The sequence below is a fragment of the Callithrix jacchus genome, chromosome 4 (genome assembly GCF_049354715.1).
Source record: "Callithrix jacchus isolate 240 chromosome 4, calJac240_pri, whole genome shotgun sequence".
Taxonomy (NCBI): domain Eukaryota; kingdom Metazoa; phylum Chordata; class Mammalia; order Primates; family Cebidae; genus Callithrix; species Callithrix jacchus.
The window spans coordinates 62499086-62516091 of record NC_133505.1 but is presented as its reverse complement, the minus strand read 5'-3'; the positions used below and the strand labels follow the sequence as shown (position 1 = coordinate 62516091).

Here is a 17006-nt window from a genome sequence, read left to right as displayed (position 1 = left end):
AAAACTCAATTTGCAAATATAAAATGCATCTGTCCTGGTTTTCATTATATTTCAAGGTTAATAATGCATGGCTCACAGCTGCCTCCTCCTACAGAGCCTTAGCTCAGCTGAGACTATTGTCCTAACCCTAAGTTACCTGACTCTCTGCCATCCTACTGCCCATAGCCAATGGCTGACAGATAAAGGGCATAAAAGGGTAGCTCCTTTGCATCAGGTGTGGATAACTTTGCAATTTATTCTCTAGAGAATTCTCCCTGTGAATTAGGCCAAGGCTGGCCTTGACCTGAAGCCGCATTTGCTCAGCTCTTCGCCCTTCTCAATTTGAATTCACTTCCTTCCTTTCAGGATGCTTTTCTGAAAAACGCTCCCTCAATAAATCACCAATACCTGAACCCCCATCTCAGGCTCTGCTTTTAAGGAACTTGATCTAAAATAGCACATGAAGGAGAAGGAACAGGTGGCAGATGTGTGTGGTGAAATACAGAGAGCTTATTATCCCTTAGTGCATCCATCGAACCAGGTGCAAATGGACGGCAGTTTGTTTTCTCTATGCCCATAAAATCCAAGCATAGTCAATAAATTCCAAGGGCTAGCATGTTGTTTTCCAAAAGCTTAAAAATCATGTTTCTCAAAGTATACTTTTCCTCACTAAAAATGTTATCCTGTCTACCTACGTCTCTTTTCTATTATCAAATTCCTAATTTTTAAAATGATTTTATTAAAAAATGTTACAATGGAGAATCCCTGACGACACATGAGCTCAGAGGTGGGTGTTCTTGCTACTAAGATTAAGCCAAAAAGAGAAATATAAATATGAAATTGATTGTTCTCAGTTTCCTGGAAAAAATTTAAAAGTCAACTGTTTTATGATTAAGTTAATTACACTTTAAGAATAATGACTGGCAATTAGATAACCAGAAACATGCCCAGTTTCAAATTCCAGCCTGTCATTAAGGCATGTATTGCCTTGAAATGCTCTTTTTGCCCTCTAGTGGAGAACCTAGCTAAAAATGATTGATACTTCATTTTGCAAAACCGCTTCTCTTAAAATATCTGCTCATTGACATTTATTTTGTTAATGTTAAAACTCCAATTAATTTGCATTTAGTCATTTTTTACTAGAATGTTCTTTGTGGATGTATTAAACAAATTTATTCATTTTGAAAACAATTTGGCATCGTCAAATAGTGTACATGTTTTGGTTTCCTGAAAACTCTTAATTAAAACAGTTTTTAAAATTCATTTTAAGTTTGATAAAGTCTTTTTTCCAGTTCCAACAGTCTCAAATATTTTATGTTTTAAATCATCCTAATAGTTATCTAATTTCCAATACTTTTTAAACCTGTCAGAAACATTTTACAGTTGTAAGCAAAGCTGTTGATTTCTATGATGAATGAAAATAAATTACCTTGGTTTATTCACACAGAAAGATTTCTAATCATACATATGGTTAGATTAGAACATAAACAGACATTATTAATGAGGAGTTTTGAGGGATGTTTTTTCCTCCAAAATTCAAGATGACCTTTTTCAATAAATGTGGCTTCCTCAGTACAATTTTGTCAGATTATTAGATGTTTAGTGGTTCTCTCAGCTACTAACCTTTGGAAAGTGGAAAGTTCTGCCAAAAGAATGTTGGAGCCTGGAGATGAAATGTGAAAAGCATTGTGAAATTCACAAACCCGGCTCTGCCAGTAACTCTTGCCATGACCTTGGGTATGTCACTTTACATCTCTGGGCTTCGGTTTTCTTATATGTAGACTGAAGGAAGTCAGCCTCAGCAGTTAGTTCTAGACCTGATTTACATATATGGTGCTGTGTTTGAGCGAATGGAAGCCTGTGTGTAATTCCTGGGTGATAGTGATGGTGAAGTGGTAATGCTGCTTTATTGATAGATTTTAGGGAGGTGTCTCAAAGAAAATCAATTAAGCATCAGCTTTTAAGCTAATCTAAAAAATTTTTTACAAATGACTTATAGTTTCTGCGCCTCAGTTTCTTCATATGTAAAAGAAAATAAACCCTACTTTATGATTGTTTTAAAATCTAAATAAAATGCTGCATGTGAAGTAAGTGACATGTTCTCACCTTTTCTAAATACATTTCTTATAAAATTTCAGTGGCTCCTTCATTCATTTCCCGCTTCCCCGCTCCCCCTCCACCCACCCCCGCCCCGCACCGCCCCCAGTTCAGATAACTTATTATGCTTAGGAATGTGGAAACTATCTAGTAACCTTATTTGTTGCTAACTTCACATTATAATTTCTGATACCAGTTGCTTCAATGCTATGGCCTGCTTTCATTTTCTCAAGTTTGCCCTGTTCTTTTTCTTTCTGTCTATGCTTGGTGCCCGCTGTAGCTGGAATGCCCAGCCCACCCCAAGCTTTCACCTCTTTTCAGGTCTCAGATTCAAAGCCATGTTCTCACTAAGTCTTTCCTGATTCATCAGACTGGATCAGGATCTCTGATATATATGTGCATACTCATACCTGCCCAGATGTCTTTCGCATGGCAGTTCCAACAGTTATCACTAAGTATTGATTTTTTTGCTTCTTTAATTTCTGTTTTCCCTATGTAGAAAATAAGGACCTGGCAAAGGCCCCTCATGTCTCTGTCTGCTGGCTTTGAACCTAACAGATATTCAGTACATCTTTATGAAATGAATAAATAATTGTGTTTTGCCAACTTCCCGACTCCTGAGTTCACACACTTTATGTTGCAACAAAAATGTTGCAAAATCTATGATTTTTGTTTTTAGTAAGGAATTAGGCTACTAGTTAGTCAAGGTTTAGGTAACCTTGAACCAAATTACTTAATGTTCATTTTTCTAATTTTGAAGCCATGTACAACTGCAAACTGCTTATCTCAAAGAGCTGTTTCTTTATTCTTAATGTATACTCATAAAAGATTTTTCACATCTTTAGATTTAAATATTTACAGCATATATTAGAAAAATAAATTGTTATTTCAAAGCTCTCTCAGCCTTTGAAGCAGTAGGGAAAGGTCAGAATTACTTCAGATTTTCCTTTCTCCAGATAAATCATAATCTCTATTAACTGTTGTTGCTTGATCTTTGTTAAAATATCAGAAGAAACCTCAGGAAAAAAATCTTTCAAAGGAGCTACTAAAAATCAACCCATCCTTAAAAATACACCTATAATATTAATGTTTTAGTTTTTATTGGATTTCTGCAGATTCACATGGTCAATTCTCTGAGTAGCAATGCAACGATAATACCCATTTGCATGCTCTCAATAATGTTAACAATATAAACTTTACACCTGTACTAAATTTGAAAATAAATAAATAGAAGAACAAAATGAACAAGGAAAATCAACCTTTATAGGGTGAAATATCCAAGGAGTTTAAGAAGAGAATGCTCATGGCCTAGAAAGCAGGCTAAAGGCAGTTTGTGAAGGGGCCTCTCCCACCTGTCCATTCTGGACCTGAAAGTTTCTTTCCTTTCTCTGTCCTCCTACCTCATTGACACAACATCGGACCACCATGAAAACTCACCAGATGTTCCAGAGTAGGTATGCCAACCCCTAATTTCTCTCAAAATACATTTTGCTAGGAAGGCTTCCTCATTACTCTAATAGATGATCCACCCTTGCCTTACTATAAGTGAAGTGATTCTTTACATAGAGAAGACAGAAATAATGCATATAATTGGACTGAAAATATATCCATTTGCTCACTCTTCTCCCCCTTTTTCATTTCAGACAACTTATATTCCTTCTTTATTCTTAATATACAATCTCAAGAGCAGCTGCTTAGAAAAAAAGGCTAAGAAAAAATGATTAGTAAATATTTTGACATGTAATAAAGGTAAAATGTATTGTAAGTAAATAAAATGCATTATAAACATTCATTTTTAGGAAAAGCATAATTATAAAGAATTGCTATAATTTGAAATCTCTTTTTATGAAAAAGGCACATTAATTTTTTTAAAAAAGTAAATCATAAGAAAGCACATGTTTGTGGATATGGTATTTTTTCAAAGAGAAAGGACTTTTAATAACTGAAGTCTCATACCAAAAAAAACAATATACCTTCTGATTCAATAAGTCTACAAATACTGAATGTGTAAACCCTCAGGCCCATCTGTAAATGTTACAAGCACATGGGGACAGTTTTGATTAACAGGTAAACCCTGTATTTTATAACTTATTCTAACAAAAAATCCTAAGCTAATATACTAGATATATTACAGTATGTACTAATATATTACCGTATATATACATATACTCTTTCTATATAAATAACAATTGTATTTCCTTTTACTTACTAGGAGGTATATGAAGAAAAAAATAATTATAATCTAGTGCTTATAAACATGTCAATATAGTTTTCCTTTTAAAGGTTTTTATAAGGAAATTTATTTTCTTGCTGAATCATTAGAGAATTTAAAAGGCAAAAGAGGAAACATTTGTTATTATAGGGGAAGCTTAGAGTTTTCATGAGGTAAAAACTCTGAGGTCACCCAGTTCTTGAGATTTCTAAATTTTTTAAGTTGTAAGTAGGCTTAGGAATCTGCACTTTTCTAAAGCTCCCCAGGTAATTCTGAAGCAACCAGTCCAGTCTGAGTCATAGAGTTAGAATTTTGAAACCAAACTAAATGTCCTACTATTACAGCTAAAGAGACAGAAACCCTCAGGAACAGAGTGAAATGTGTGGCACAACAACATTTACATAAATTATGTTATATGCACACAAAATAAGAATGCAACTTTTGAAAGAAAATGCACAAACAGATATAAAACATCACATACTTTAGAATATTTCTCTGGGGGCAGAAAGCAAAGAAGAGTGAGAAATGGGAATTAAAGGAAATACATAAGTGAATAAATCAGAAAGCAATAAAACAAAGGCTGTAATAAAGGGAAAAAGGTATTTAAGATGAGAGTAATGGCCTACTGGTTATATTGATGGATTGTTTCTTCACTCCAACACCAAAATTTTACTATAATAGCTAAATGCTAAAAAGTGTATAAAGCTGAATACTTAAGTAGGAATGTGACCGTGTTACTTTCATATATCATTTGATCCTGGTAACGATTCTATAATAGAGATTCTGTTTTGTTGTTGTTGTTTGTCATTTCACAGATAAGAAAGTTAAAGCAAGAGTTTGAATTACTTTTTCAAACATAGGCATAAAACAATTCATTGATTCTACAGAATAAATTCAGCAACTGATGTCTTATTACTAATAGACTCTGCAGATGAATTTTAATTTGCATTCACTATAAGTACAGTGACTTTATACTTACCGATCAAACAGGATACTTCTGATAAAAAGAGGAAGCACTACACATATTGAAATAATATAATTTTAAAAATATTTATTGACTGGAATGGTTTATTATAGTGGTAGACATAAATATTTCTTTTCAAAACACTACTTTTTTCTTTTTAGTTGGAATCTCGCTCTGTCACCCAGGCTGGAGTGCAATAGTGCAATCTTGGCTCACTGCAACCTCTGCCTCCTAGGTCCAAGTGATTCTCCTGTCTCAGCCTCCCTAGTATCTGGGACTACAGGCATGTACCACCATGCCCATCTAATTTTTTATATTTTTAGTAGAGATGGGGTTTCACCATGTTGGTCAGGCTGGTCTTGAACTCCTGACCAAATGATCCACCTGCCTGGGCCTCCCAAAGTTCTGGGATTACAGATGTGAGCCACTGTGCCCAGTCTCAAAACACTACTTAAAAAATAAAATTCTTCAAAAAATAAGAAAAAAACATTATAATGTTTCTATTCATATATATTTAAATGGCCCAGACTGATCAGTACACATGATCATCTACACAGGAATATACATTTTCCTATCTATATGAGAGATCTTAAAGGTCAGGTCTGGACCTCTAGCAATGACAGCAGCCTGGGGTCTGCAAGTGAGAGTGTTCCGCTTAAGGGGTTCTGGGTAAGAAGAATGGAGAGGTAGGAGACTCTCTGGCTATGAAGTAAAAGCTATAGTGGAAGGGATTTTTCAAGAGACTACTCCGGAGATAAATACTGAAATATTCCAGTGGAAAGGCTAGAGAAATCTAGAACTAGCCCTTGCATAAAAACATACAATAGAATTAAATAGCAGTGGAAGAAAGGGGAAAATCTACAGACATGTGAAGAAATCCACCATACTTATCTCTTTAATGAGACAGAAGCAGACTTGAAATAAAATTGTGTATGGTTACAGACAACACACAAAAATCATGCATTTTTAGAAAACTAAAAGTGAAATAAAATGGCTGCATGGTTACAAACTTGGCACCAAAATATACATTTTTTTTTAAATGAAATAGAAAATATCCTCAAGGATGGCTGTGAATTTTCTCCTGGGGCTTTAAAGCTGTCTGTCTATAAAGATCCTATTTTTGCTTGTAAAACTTCTCAAGCTTTCACTGTAAATAGTGCCTTCTTGCTTAGGAAATCTCAGCCTTGCTTCTGCCAACAGATCAGACAAGTCACCGAGTGAAGGCTTAGTCCTCACTCCTCTGGTTTCTATTCATAGATTGGCCATGTGTTTCCGGTTTGTTTGCTGGTGCAAACTGGCAAAGTAGAGACTCAAGGGAGAAAACAACAAGAGATAATATCTTCCTATCTACATGGCTGTGCTAAATAAAAGGGAGAAAATGTAGTTGGGATAAGAGAAGAGAACAAAGTGCATAAAACTGAGTAATCAAGTGGGAATGTTGAAAATAGGCCAGAAGAATTGTAATTTTAGGATGATTTAAAAAGAGAGGTATATCTTGCAAATTATGAGAGCAGAAGATAGAAAAAATGAGACAGGGAATGAACGGCGAAAGAGGAAAAGTCAAAGACAGTGATAAGCTTTCTAGGTACTTTATATGTGTGTGTTTTCTCACCTCAGGGCCAGGTAAGTAAGCTGAGACACATGTGGCCACATATTCGTGATGCCTAGGAAGAATATTACTTTTCTAAATGAGCTGAAATTTTAAAAATAGAAATGGACTCCAGTAGGCCTTAATTTAGACATAAACATGTATGTTGTTCATGGTACTCTGCTTCCTTTGAAGACAAAAAAAATAAACACATTGTAAAATGGAGGAGAAATGGACAAAATGATAATAGTAGATTAGATACAATTTTAAAATGGTAACCCAAACACCCAGATACATCTTTCCTCTGTACCCTTTCTTATTTCCAGTAATATACATAGCCCAAGGCATAATACATCAAAAATAGAGAATACCCTTCAGACTTTTGTTTTGTTTTTGTTTGTTTTTTTGTGACAGGGTCTCACTCTGTTGTGCAGCCCAGAGTGTAGCGGCACAATAAAGGCTCCATGCAGCCTCGACTTCCCGGGCTCAAACAATCCTCCCAGCTCAACCCCTGAGTAGCTGGGACCACAGGTGCGTGAAACCATGCTCAGCTAATTTGTTGTTGTTGTTGTTGAGACAGAGTCTCCCTATGTTGTCCAGGCTGGTCTCTGGCTCCTGGGCTCAAGTGCTCCTCCCACCTTGGCTTCCCAAATTGTTGGGAAACAGGCGTGAGTGACCACACTCGCCCTCTTAAGTTTTAACCGGCAAAATTTTGATCTACAGGAACCTGGACTTCAACATTAGATCATAAACATAACATGTCATAAATATACACATACATATAATATAAATCACTGAGCCACATATATCCTCTTAGTTCTTAACATTTTAGCAGCAACCATCCTCTGAACCTCAAACTACCTGCTTTTACTTTTCTTTGTCTCAGAGCTCTCTCTGGGGATTAATGCTGCCCCACCCCTTATCCCCAACTGACTGCCAAAATTTCCCTCCTCCACCCCTCAGAGAGCAGAGCTCTGAGCTGTGTGTCCCTACAGCAGCTCCCAGAGTTCCCCAGTAATGAATGTAAAGCTCTAGTCCCCCACAGGGGTCACCTCCTTGCTCACATACTCATTATTAGATGTCGCTCCTCTTTGGCTCCACCCCCACTCCTATAGTTGGCATTTTCTGGAACTACATCCCCAAATAAGTACTCATAGGTGACAGTCTTCTCAGAGAAAACCAAACAAAGGTACAATCATCCTCATTATTCACAGCAGTTATGTCCTTAAAGCTTCCATGAGAATGGAATTCATGAATACCCAACCGTTTCTCCTGGAGAAAACCTGGATTAGGTTACTCCAAGTCTCTGGTTACGTCGTCATTAACCAACCAATAAATAACCTGTTTTATGGGTGTTTCTGTTTAAAGACACATATTTAATATATTTTTAATTCGCTAACACGAAACTCATGGCCAACAGCACTGTAACTCAAGCCTAAAACAAGCTTATCTGCCATACTTATTTTCACTTTAAGACACATCACAGCCTTCTTCTGCCTAGGAACATTAGAAAGCCCTTTAACACTATGCTTAGGGGCCATTTTAAACAGTGAAATTGTGCTCGCTTCGGCAGCACATATACTAAAATTGGAACGATACAGAGTAGATTAGCATGGCCCCTGCGCAAGGATGACACGCAAATTCGTGAAGCGTTCCATACTTTTAAAGCTCCTTATACACAAGAATGGCAACTTTTTTTTGGATCCACCATGTTAAACCTCGTGTACAGCTTGTAGTAAACAGTCAATAAATGTATGTTAAATGACCGAATTTAACACTAAAATGGTGTCCAAGTCAGCATGAGTGTATTTGATAAATAAATGCTTCAGCATTTGTAAGCTAAAAAAATAAAAATAAAAATAAACAGTGAAATTACCAACAAAATACACAGAGATGCAGACAAAAACACGATGCCAGAGAGATCACAAAAAGGACAATTGTTCACAGCATGACAGCAAGAAAGCAGAGCATTGCCTTGTTCAACTTCAGCTGGAACACTGAGGATTTAGATTTCTCCCTGTTCTGTGAATGTCCACAAATGACTAGAAGAGCAAACACAGTGAGTGTTGATTTGGGGTCACACACAAATTTTACTGAGTACATGAACTCACAAATATGAACTGTTTTGGAGTTCCCTATGGCAAAGAGGACATGAACAGAAGAAGAAAGAAAGATATGTAGGGTGCCCAAGAGGATGGTTCTGAGATAGCTTCACAAAGTTCACCTTGTTCCCAGCAAGCAGGTAACAAAGTTCTCCCATGTAAGCTGTAGGGGCACAGAGTAGTTGATAAGGACATGCCATGCAAGTGAAGAAAAGGGGATGTAACCATGTATTCTACAACTCATGGTTGTATAACGGAAAGGAATGAGAACACCACGGACAGGGGTCAGATGCACCGTGCCTCCACAACCCCACCATACCTATGCTCCCATGCCAACGCACTCTATTAGACAGGTGGAAACTGGATATAGACCTCAATAAAAGAAACATCCTCAACTAAGTGAAATTATTCTAAATAAACTGGTAAATCCATAACTTGACTCAGATTTAGTCTTTACTTGAAATAGAAATAATCATAATAATTCGAACATCTGGGTCTCTTAGTGAAAAAGGTAATTGTAGAAATTGTTCATCATTAATACATTTACTACCTTGCGGATAAGGTGGGAAATAGCATATTACATCACACCCTAGATAGATACCAAGACAAGTATAACAAATAAATACAAGATAACCTAAAATATGCATGAGATATCTTGGCACAGGAAAAGAGTATAGAAATTAAAAGGAGAAAACCAGTCACTTTGAGTATTGATGCATGGAGAAATGTCACAGAAGAAGAGGAATAATTTAACACGGTCTTAAGGTACGAGAATGGTTCATATAAGTAGGGTGAACATAGAAGAGTATTTTATATGGGAAAATGAATGAACAAGTATAACAGTAAGGCATTCCCAAAGCATGCCTAGAAGAAAATAAGAAAATCAGTTTACATAAAGTAAAATAAGAATAATAAAGACTAGTGTGAGAAAATAAAAGAATGAATTCTACTTGGTGAATGACTCAATATAAGGACAAAGCAGAAAAAGTATAAGGCATAACAGATGAATCAAGTTTTGAGTTTGGGGACTGAGAATTGTGGTTTTAAAGACGGAATTAGGAAAACCAGTGCAGAACTACTTTGATGAGTTTGAGGTGACAACATAACATCCTCGGGGAAATGATGAGCAAGCAGCTACAGATATGAAACTGGATCTCAGTGGAGAAGCAGAAAGGGAAGTGTGAATTTGAGACTTATCAGTACGAAGATAATCACTAAGGCCTGTGAGTGGGTGAATGGCTGAAGTGAGGCAATTAGAAAGATGAGGTAGAGAAGTAAGAAGTGTCCACAAAGAAAGCAAAGAAGGAGCAGTCAGGGAGTTAGAATGTGCATATTATCCCAAGAGCAGAGTAAGAGAAATGCAAGAGAAAATGATCAACTGTGTCTATTGGTACAGAAGAATAAAAGAGAGAAAGGACTGAGGAAATTCGGCTGAATTGCTGACAACCAGTTTACCTTTGAAAGAGCAATTTCAGTAGAGTGATAGAGGTGAAAGTCAGAAGCTTCCAAAACTGCACTAAAAAGTGAGTTTATAGAAAGGGAATGGAGACAGTGGCTATTGACCACTTTGAGAGAAAGAAACTTTTGAAACTGATAGATTTGCAGCATCATGAAGGAAAAGGATGAAGTGCTCCTTTAGTATTGTTTTATTTTGTTTTTTTAGGCTTCTGCATATAAAGGGGAGGCATTCAATGGAGAAAGAATGGAAGAAGATTTAGGGGAGTAGAAGGAATGACAATTCCAGAAAGCTTAGTGATAATAAGATCTTACTTGTATATGTTTTTGTTATCTTCAGGCACTTTTACACCTATTTGTCAATTTTATTTTCATAATATTCTAATAAGGGAGGTATTATTATCATTTCCATTTTAAAAATGAGTAAATGGAGGCATTCAGAGGCTAAATGACTTGCCTAACATGACCACCTAAAAAGGGTTGGATAAAGAAATAAACTCAGACAAAGAGACTAGTATCATCCTCTTACCCACTGGGCTATCTCACTTTCAAGGATTAAAGAATTTTTGCAACGTATTCATCTGACAAAGGGCTAATATCCAAAATCTACAAGGAACTTAAACAAATTTACAAGGAAAAAAAAACATCAAAAAGTAGGTGAAGGATCTGAACAGACACTTCTCAAAAGAAGACATTTATGCAACCAGAAACATGAAACAAAGCTCATCATCATTGGTCATTAGAGAAATGCAAATCAATATCACAATGAGATATCATCTCACGTCAGTTAGAATGGTGATAATTAAAAAGTCAGGAAACAACAGATGCTGGAGAGGACGTAGAGAAATAGAAACACATTTACACTGCTGTTGGGAGTAGGAAGTGTAAATTAGTTCAACTATTGTGGAAGACAGTATGGCGATGCCTGAAAGATCTAGAACATTTGACCCAGCAATCCATTACTGGGTATATACCCAAAGGATTATAAATCATTCTACTATAAAGACACATGCACATGTATGTTCATTGTGGCACTGTTCACAATAGCAAAGACTTGGAACCAACCCAAATGCCCATCAGTGACAGACTGGATAAAGAAAATATGACACATATACACCGTGGAATATTATGCAGCCATAAAAAGGATGAGTTCATGTCCTTTGCAGGGACGTAGATAAATCTGGAAATCATCATTCTCAGAAAACTAACACAGGAACAGAAAACCAAACACTACATGTTCTCACTCATTACTGGGAGTTGAACAATGAAAACCCATGGACACAGGGAGAGGAACATCACACACTAGGGCCTGTCAGAAGGTGGGGGGCTGGGCAGGGCAGCACTAGGAGAAATAGCTAATATAGATGATGGGTTGATTGGTGCAGCAAACCACCATGACACGCGTCTATGTAACAAACCTGCATGTTCTGCACATGTATCCCAGAACTGAAAGTATAATAAAAAAAGAAAAGAAAGCAATAGGAATGACTTTCTTCATGAGGCTGCAAGGAAGTAAAGAAGGCAGTTTTACTGTTTTATTCCAGGGTGAAAAGAAAGTACTTGAGCATCCTTATAAGATATGATGCACCCAGTTATAAACTTCCATCTTGAAAGTAAAAAAGTGAGGGAGGGATTAGGGTGAAGACTTAGGACCTGAGGAATTTGATGAAAATTTAGAAGAGTGCTCACTGCAGACTCAGCAAAAGAAGAATAAAACCTGTTGAACACCTACTGTAGCCCAGTTGAAGAGGAACTCTAAAGATTGGTAAGACAAGTTAAGCATGTTCTCCAGAGGGAAGGCTGGGAAGATTTCAGTTTGGAGATAAGCCAGTAGGTGAAACTGTAAAGTCAGACTTGGGAATGATGTTAGGGTATTAGAGAAAAGTTAATTTAGATAATAGATTGTGTCTTACAATTAAAGACATTAAGTTATTTCAAGTAAAAAGAAAAAATCCTGATAAATTATTATATTATTCACCCAACATAGATATCAAATTGGTAACTGATATATACTTTAATAAGACAATACAGATTCAAGACTAAGCAATTGAATGGAATCATTTAAAATGTTGTATTACAATCTTATTATTATTACTATTATTATTTCGGTTATGAATGGTTTTTTATTCAGTATCACTAAATCTCACACTCAGAAAGACAAAATCTATTATGAGGATTGCATGAACTGAAAATAGATTTCCAATTTCACACAGCTATTGTTCTTCTCAGTCTGACCAAGCAAAGGCTGAAATATGGATGAAATACAGTCTATCCTTGCTGAACAGTCCAGAAACCATTAAAATATCAAAAAATGAGCTATAGCATGTAATTGATATCTATAAATCATAACCTTAATATAGATGACAATTTATAAGAAAATGGTAACATTATTATCAGAATTATTAACTCAAATAACTAAATGGATTTCATGGCTATTGGCAAATATTAAATCAGAAAGAATTTCAAATAATATAAAATCATTTTTAAAATATTATACTTTATCTCATATACTTATTTTCTAGAACAAGAGTGGGACACAAAGTTCAGAAAAATGTCATATTGAATGTTTCCCTAAAATATTTATTGGCAAAAAAAAAATGGATATTTTAAAATCTGTTTAATTCAAAATTGATCATTAGTTGTTATAGAAGCTATTAAATTTAAAAATCTATTTTTCCTTATATAATAGTGCTTGCTTTTTAGATGATTGTTTGCATTTAGACAGGGTTTATTAACATTTTTTTCCTTTAAAAAATGTCTCAGGCTCTAAGGGCTATTATCCAGCTATATTCTGAAAGATAATCTTGATTGATTTCTAAGTATAGAGATATATTTAATTGGATATAGATTACTTGTAGAATAAATGCTTTGAAACGGGATTTTGAATTTTACAAAAAGATTTAATTAAAGTTTAACCAGTAAATTATTTTAGGAAATTTTCAGAGTCTGAGCATATGTACCAGTGAGGATGCCCTTATGGTAATACACCGAAGAGCAAAGGGAATTTATATGTAAGCTCCACGTAGTTTATTTTAACTGCTTGTTCCTAGAAAACATTTATGATTGAATTCCAAAGTCAACTATAAATATTTTTACTTGTTTTATATCATACATACACAGACAGACAGAAAGACACACACACACACACACACACACACACATTTCAGGTGCAAAACACTTCATTATTTTTTACACATTCCATTATTATACACAATGAAGTGCATAGGTACACTTTAAAGTAAAATGTGAATATTATTTTGTAGATACCCACAGTAATGTTGTCTTTTTTTTTTTTTTTTTTTTTTTTTGCCCATTGACTGTAATTGTAAGTGCCTTCTCATCAAGACACTGCAATTTAAAGAAGGTTTTTTAGGAATACTGAACTAAGACTAGAATATAAATTAAGGGCATTTTGTGAGATTTTGAAAAATGTCTTGCAATTTCACCCATAGGGAAGAACATGAAACAATAAAGAATACAGATCAGGGAATTACTTTGGAAAATAAAATAAAATTTTATTATTTCCCAAGGTCTATTATCTGCTTGTAAGATAATGTGCTTTCACACAAATACTTAATATTCTTAATACATTCAAATAATTAATATTTAAATATTCCTAACATATACGTTTCCTCCACATTTAAGTTTTAATAGTCAAGCATAATGAAGGATCACAGCACAGAGTAATTTCCATTTTGGAGAGTTCTCACCTTGTTGCACACGTTGTGACTGAGGAGGGTGTGAGAATCCTCCTGTTCATCACTCAGGGAGAAGGACAGATGACTGAAAGGTCCTGGGGCAAGACAGTCACCATGTGAGAGGGTCTGTGGATGCAGCAGGGACTTAGCAGGAGGATAGAGTTTAGTCTGATATAAAGGATGGAGCGAGACAGGCTTGGGAAGGACTGTCATACCCTGGGGGGAAGAAGAAAGGCACAAGAGGATGTTAGTGTAAAACAGTCAAGCACCCTTGGAATCAGGTCTATGATAGACATAGGTCAGAATCTCTTACCAGTAAGAAGAAAACCTCTTCTCACTAGGAGGTGTCCCTCATGAGACACCTGCTTTCAACGTGTATGGTGTATCTCTTTCAAAAATTCCTTTCAGTCCCCCACTCCAGACTCTTCTGTGGAACAAAACAAATGCCTGCAGAATGTCTCCTGAAGGGCATTGGGTTTATTTTTGAAAGTATTAAGAGGAGATATGTATAGGGAAGAAGAGAATACATCCAAAAGAAGTAGGTTGGGGTTAGAAACATCCTCATGAAAGAGGTAGGTAGTTATGGAAATTAATTAAGATGCTTGTGATCTGGTCTGGAAGAAATCAGGAAGTCAAGAGGAGGGTACTGTGGAGAGTATTAACATATGAGCGGGCCGGGCTTGGTGGCTCAAGCCTGTAATCCCAGCACTTTGGGAGGCCGAGGCGGGTGGATCACGAGGTCAAGAGATCGAGACAATCCTGGTCAACATGGTGAAACCCCATCTCTACTAAAAATACAAAAAATTAGCTGGGCGTGGTGGTGCGTGCCTGTAATCCCAGCTATTCAGGAGGCTGAGGCAGGAGAATTGCCTGAACCCAGGAGGCAAAGGTTGCAGTGAGCAGAGATCACGCCATTGCACTCCAGCCTGGGTAACAAGAGCAAAACTCCACCTCAAAAACAAAACAAAACAAAAAAAACATATGAGCGGAGAGGCAGAAGTACAAGGTTTAGTTCATGACATAGTGTGTTTCAGAGCTGAGTTTGTCATGGATAAAGAATCAGGGAGAGGCGAGTCTGTAAAGTATGAATGAGGTCTTCAGTTCTAGGCAATATGTTGTTTTAGAGAAAAACTAGTGGTGTAACAAAAAGAAGAGTTCAACTGCAAAGAGGGGAGGTTATGAGGCCTTAACTAGAGTGGGTCTTTAACATGGAAAAAGGATGAATGACTTTGAGGAAGGAGGAGCCACAGCATGAGGCCATGAATTATGTGAACGGAACAAGGAAATCAAAAAAGTAAGAAATCTTGAGGCTACAAAGAAAAGTTGCAGAAAAAGCCTGCATACAGGTATATATCTTCTACAAATCAAGCAAATACAAATATATATTTTATTTTACACACACAGCACATGCATACATTAATTATTTTAAAAAGACAGCATCTAGCAAAGACATGGAATCAATCCAACTGCCTATCAATGATAGACTAGATCAAGAAAATGTGGTACATATACACCATGGAATACTATGTGGCCATATAAAGGAAAACAATCATGTTCTTTGCAGAGACATGGATGGAGCTGGAAGCCATTATCCTCAGCAAACTAATGCAGGAACAGAAAAACTAAACATCACATGTTCTCCCTTATAAATGGGAGATGAAAAATAAAAACACATGGCATATGGTCAGGGAACAACACCCACTGGGGCTTGTCGGGGGTTGTGGGAGGAGGGAGAGCATCAGGAAGAATAACCAATGAATGCTGGACTTAATACCTAGGTGACGGGTTGATCGGTGCAGTAAACTACCATGAGGCACATGTTTACCTACGTAACAAACCTACACATCCTGCACATGCACCCTGGAACTTAAAAGAAAAAAAATTTTAATTTAAAAAATTAAAAAGATAACATCCTTTTTACAGTATTCTCTGTCTTATTTGTTTGACTTTTTTATTTGACAATTTTGGAATTTTTCTGTCTCAGTACATGAAAGCTATTTATTTTCTACCAAGACAGGTTACTGAGTTATCTTACTGATTGTAATTGTTGTTCAGTTGATTCTCTTAGACTTTCTGAGTCTATCACCAAAAAAATCAAATCACCTAACACAGTGATAAACTTACCTGCTCTTTGCCAGTTATTATAGTTTTCATTTCTTCCTTTTGTATAATTTAATTGGTTATTGCCTCTAACATTGTTAAATGAAAGCCATGTCAGTGGGTGGCTTTAATGGAACACATGCAGTACTTGTCCATTTAAGATGATTCTTATAATTTTATTTCTAAATCAAACACTTCATTGTTTTACCAGGTAAGTAAATGAATTATTAATCAGTGTGAAAGTGATTAACATGACAACTGAGTAGCAAACACAAGACTAGCTATGTGAGAAAAGGACAGTGTTGTAATTGACAGTTGAAGGTGCTTAGGACAAGGTGGTCAGAACAGTCTCTGGTTTATATTCAGCCTTCAGTTTTTTTTTTGGAGCGTGTAAAAATCAATTCTCAGGTTGTCAGGGGTCAAGCACATGGTGATCCATGGGCAGCAACAGGTTCACCAAATGCGGTTTTCTGGAGTAATTAAGTTCTATCCAATCAAGAGAAAAATGTTTGCAGAGAGTGTGCTACTCTGTGTTTTGTTCTTCTAAGTTCACTTTTGCCAATCTCCAGCCCTTAGGAGTAGGTCAAACTTGAATGCTTCTGTAGGCTCTGGTTTTGTCCTCACTTTATCCAGGCAGCTGGGCAGGGAGGGAGAGCAGAATCTTATCAATACTTGGACTGGCAGAAGAGAGCTAAGAATTTAGGCCAAGCTCAACTTGAGTATCATCAGTTGGTAATACAATACAAAGGAGAAAGGATTGTTGGTAGTGACAACCTTCATATGCATGTTTCGATCTGTGCTAGTTGCCTTC

The 17006-nt window shown here is 36.2% G+C and overlaps 1 protein-coding gene and 1 non-coding gene across 49 annotated transcripts in view; one reads left to right on the top strand and one right to left on the bottom strand.

Annotated features, from left to right (window-relative positions):
• Positions 1 to 17006, bottom strand: part of MLIP (muscular LMNA interacting protein) — a 283089-nt gene that overhangs the window by 18724 nt on the left and 247359 nt on the right. For 30 of the 48 annotated variants that reach the window (XM_078369389.1, XM_078369391.1, XM_078369395.1 and 27 more), the window contains one exon: positions 14108 to 14311. The exons of 16 other annotated variants lie outside the window; for them this stretch is intronic. In XM_078369389.1, coding sequence (XP_078225515.1) covers positions 14108 to 14311 — 204 coding nt within the window. Of the gene's footprint in view, positions 1 to 14107; positions 14312 to 14408; positions 16833 to 17006 lie in introns of all 48 variants that reach the window. 2 more of the 48 variants (XR_013534304.1, XR_013534303.1) reach the window with 1 other exon arrangement.
• Positions 8398 to 8504, top strand: LOC128931958 (U6 spliceosomal RNA). Its single transcript, XR_008481105.1, has one exon. It is a non-coding gene; the product is annotated as a U6 spliceosomal RNA (small nuclear RNA).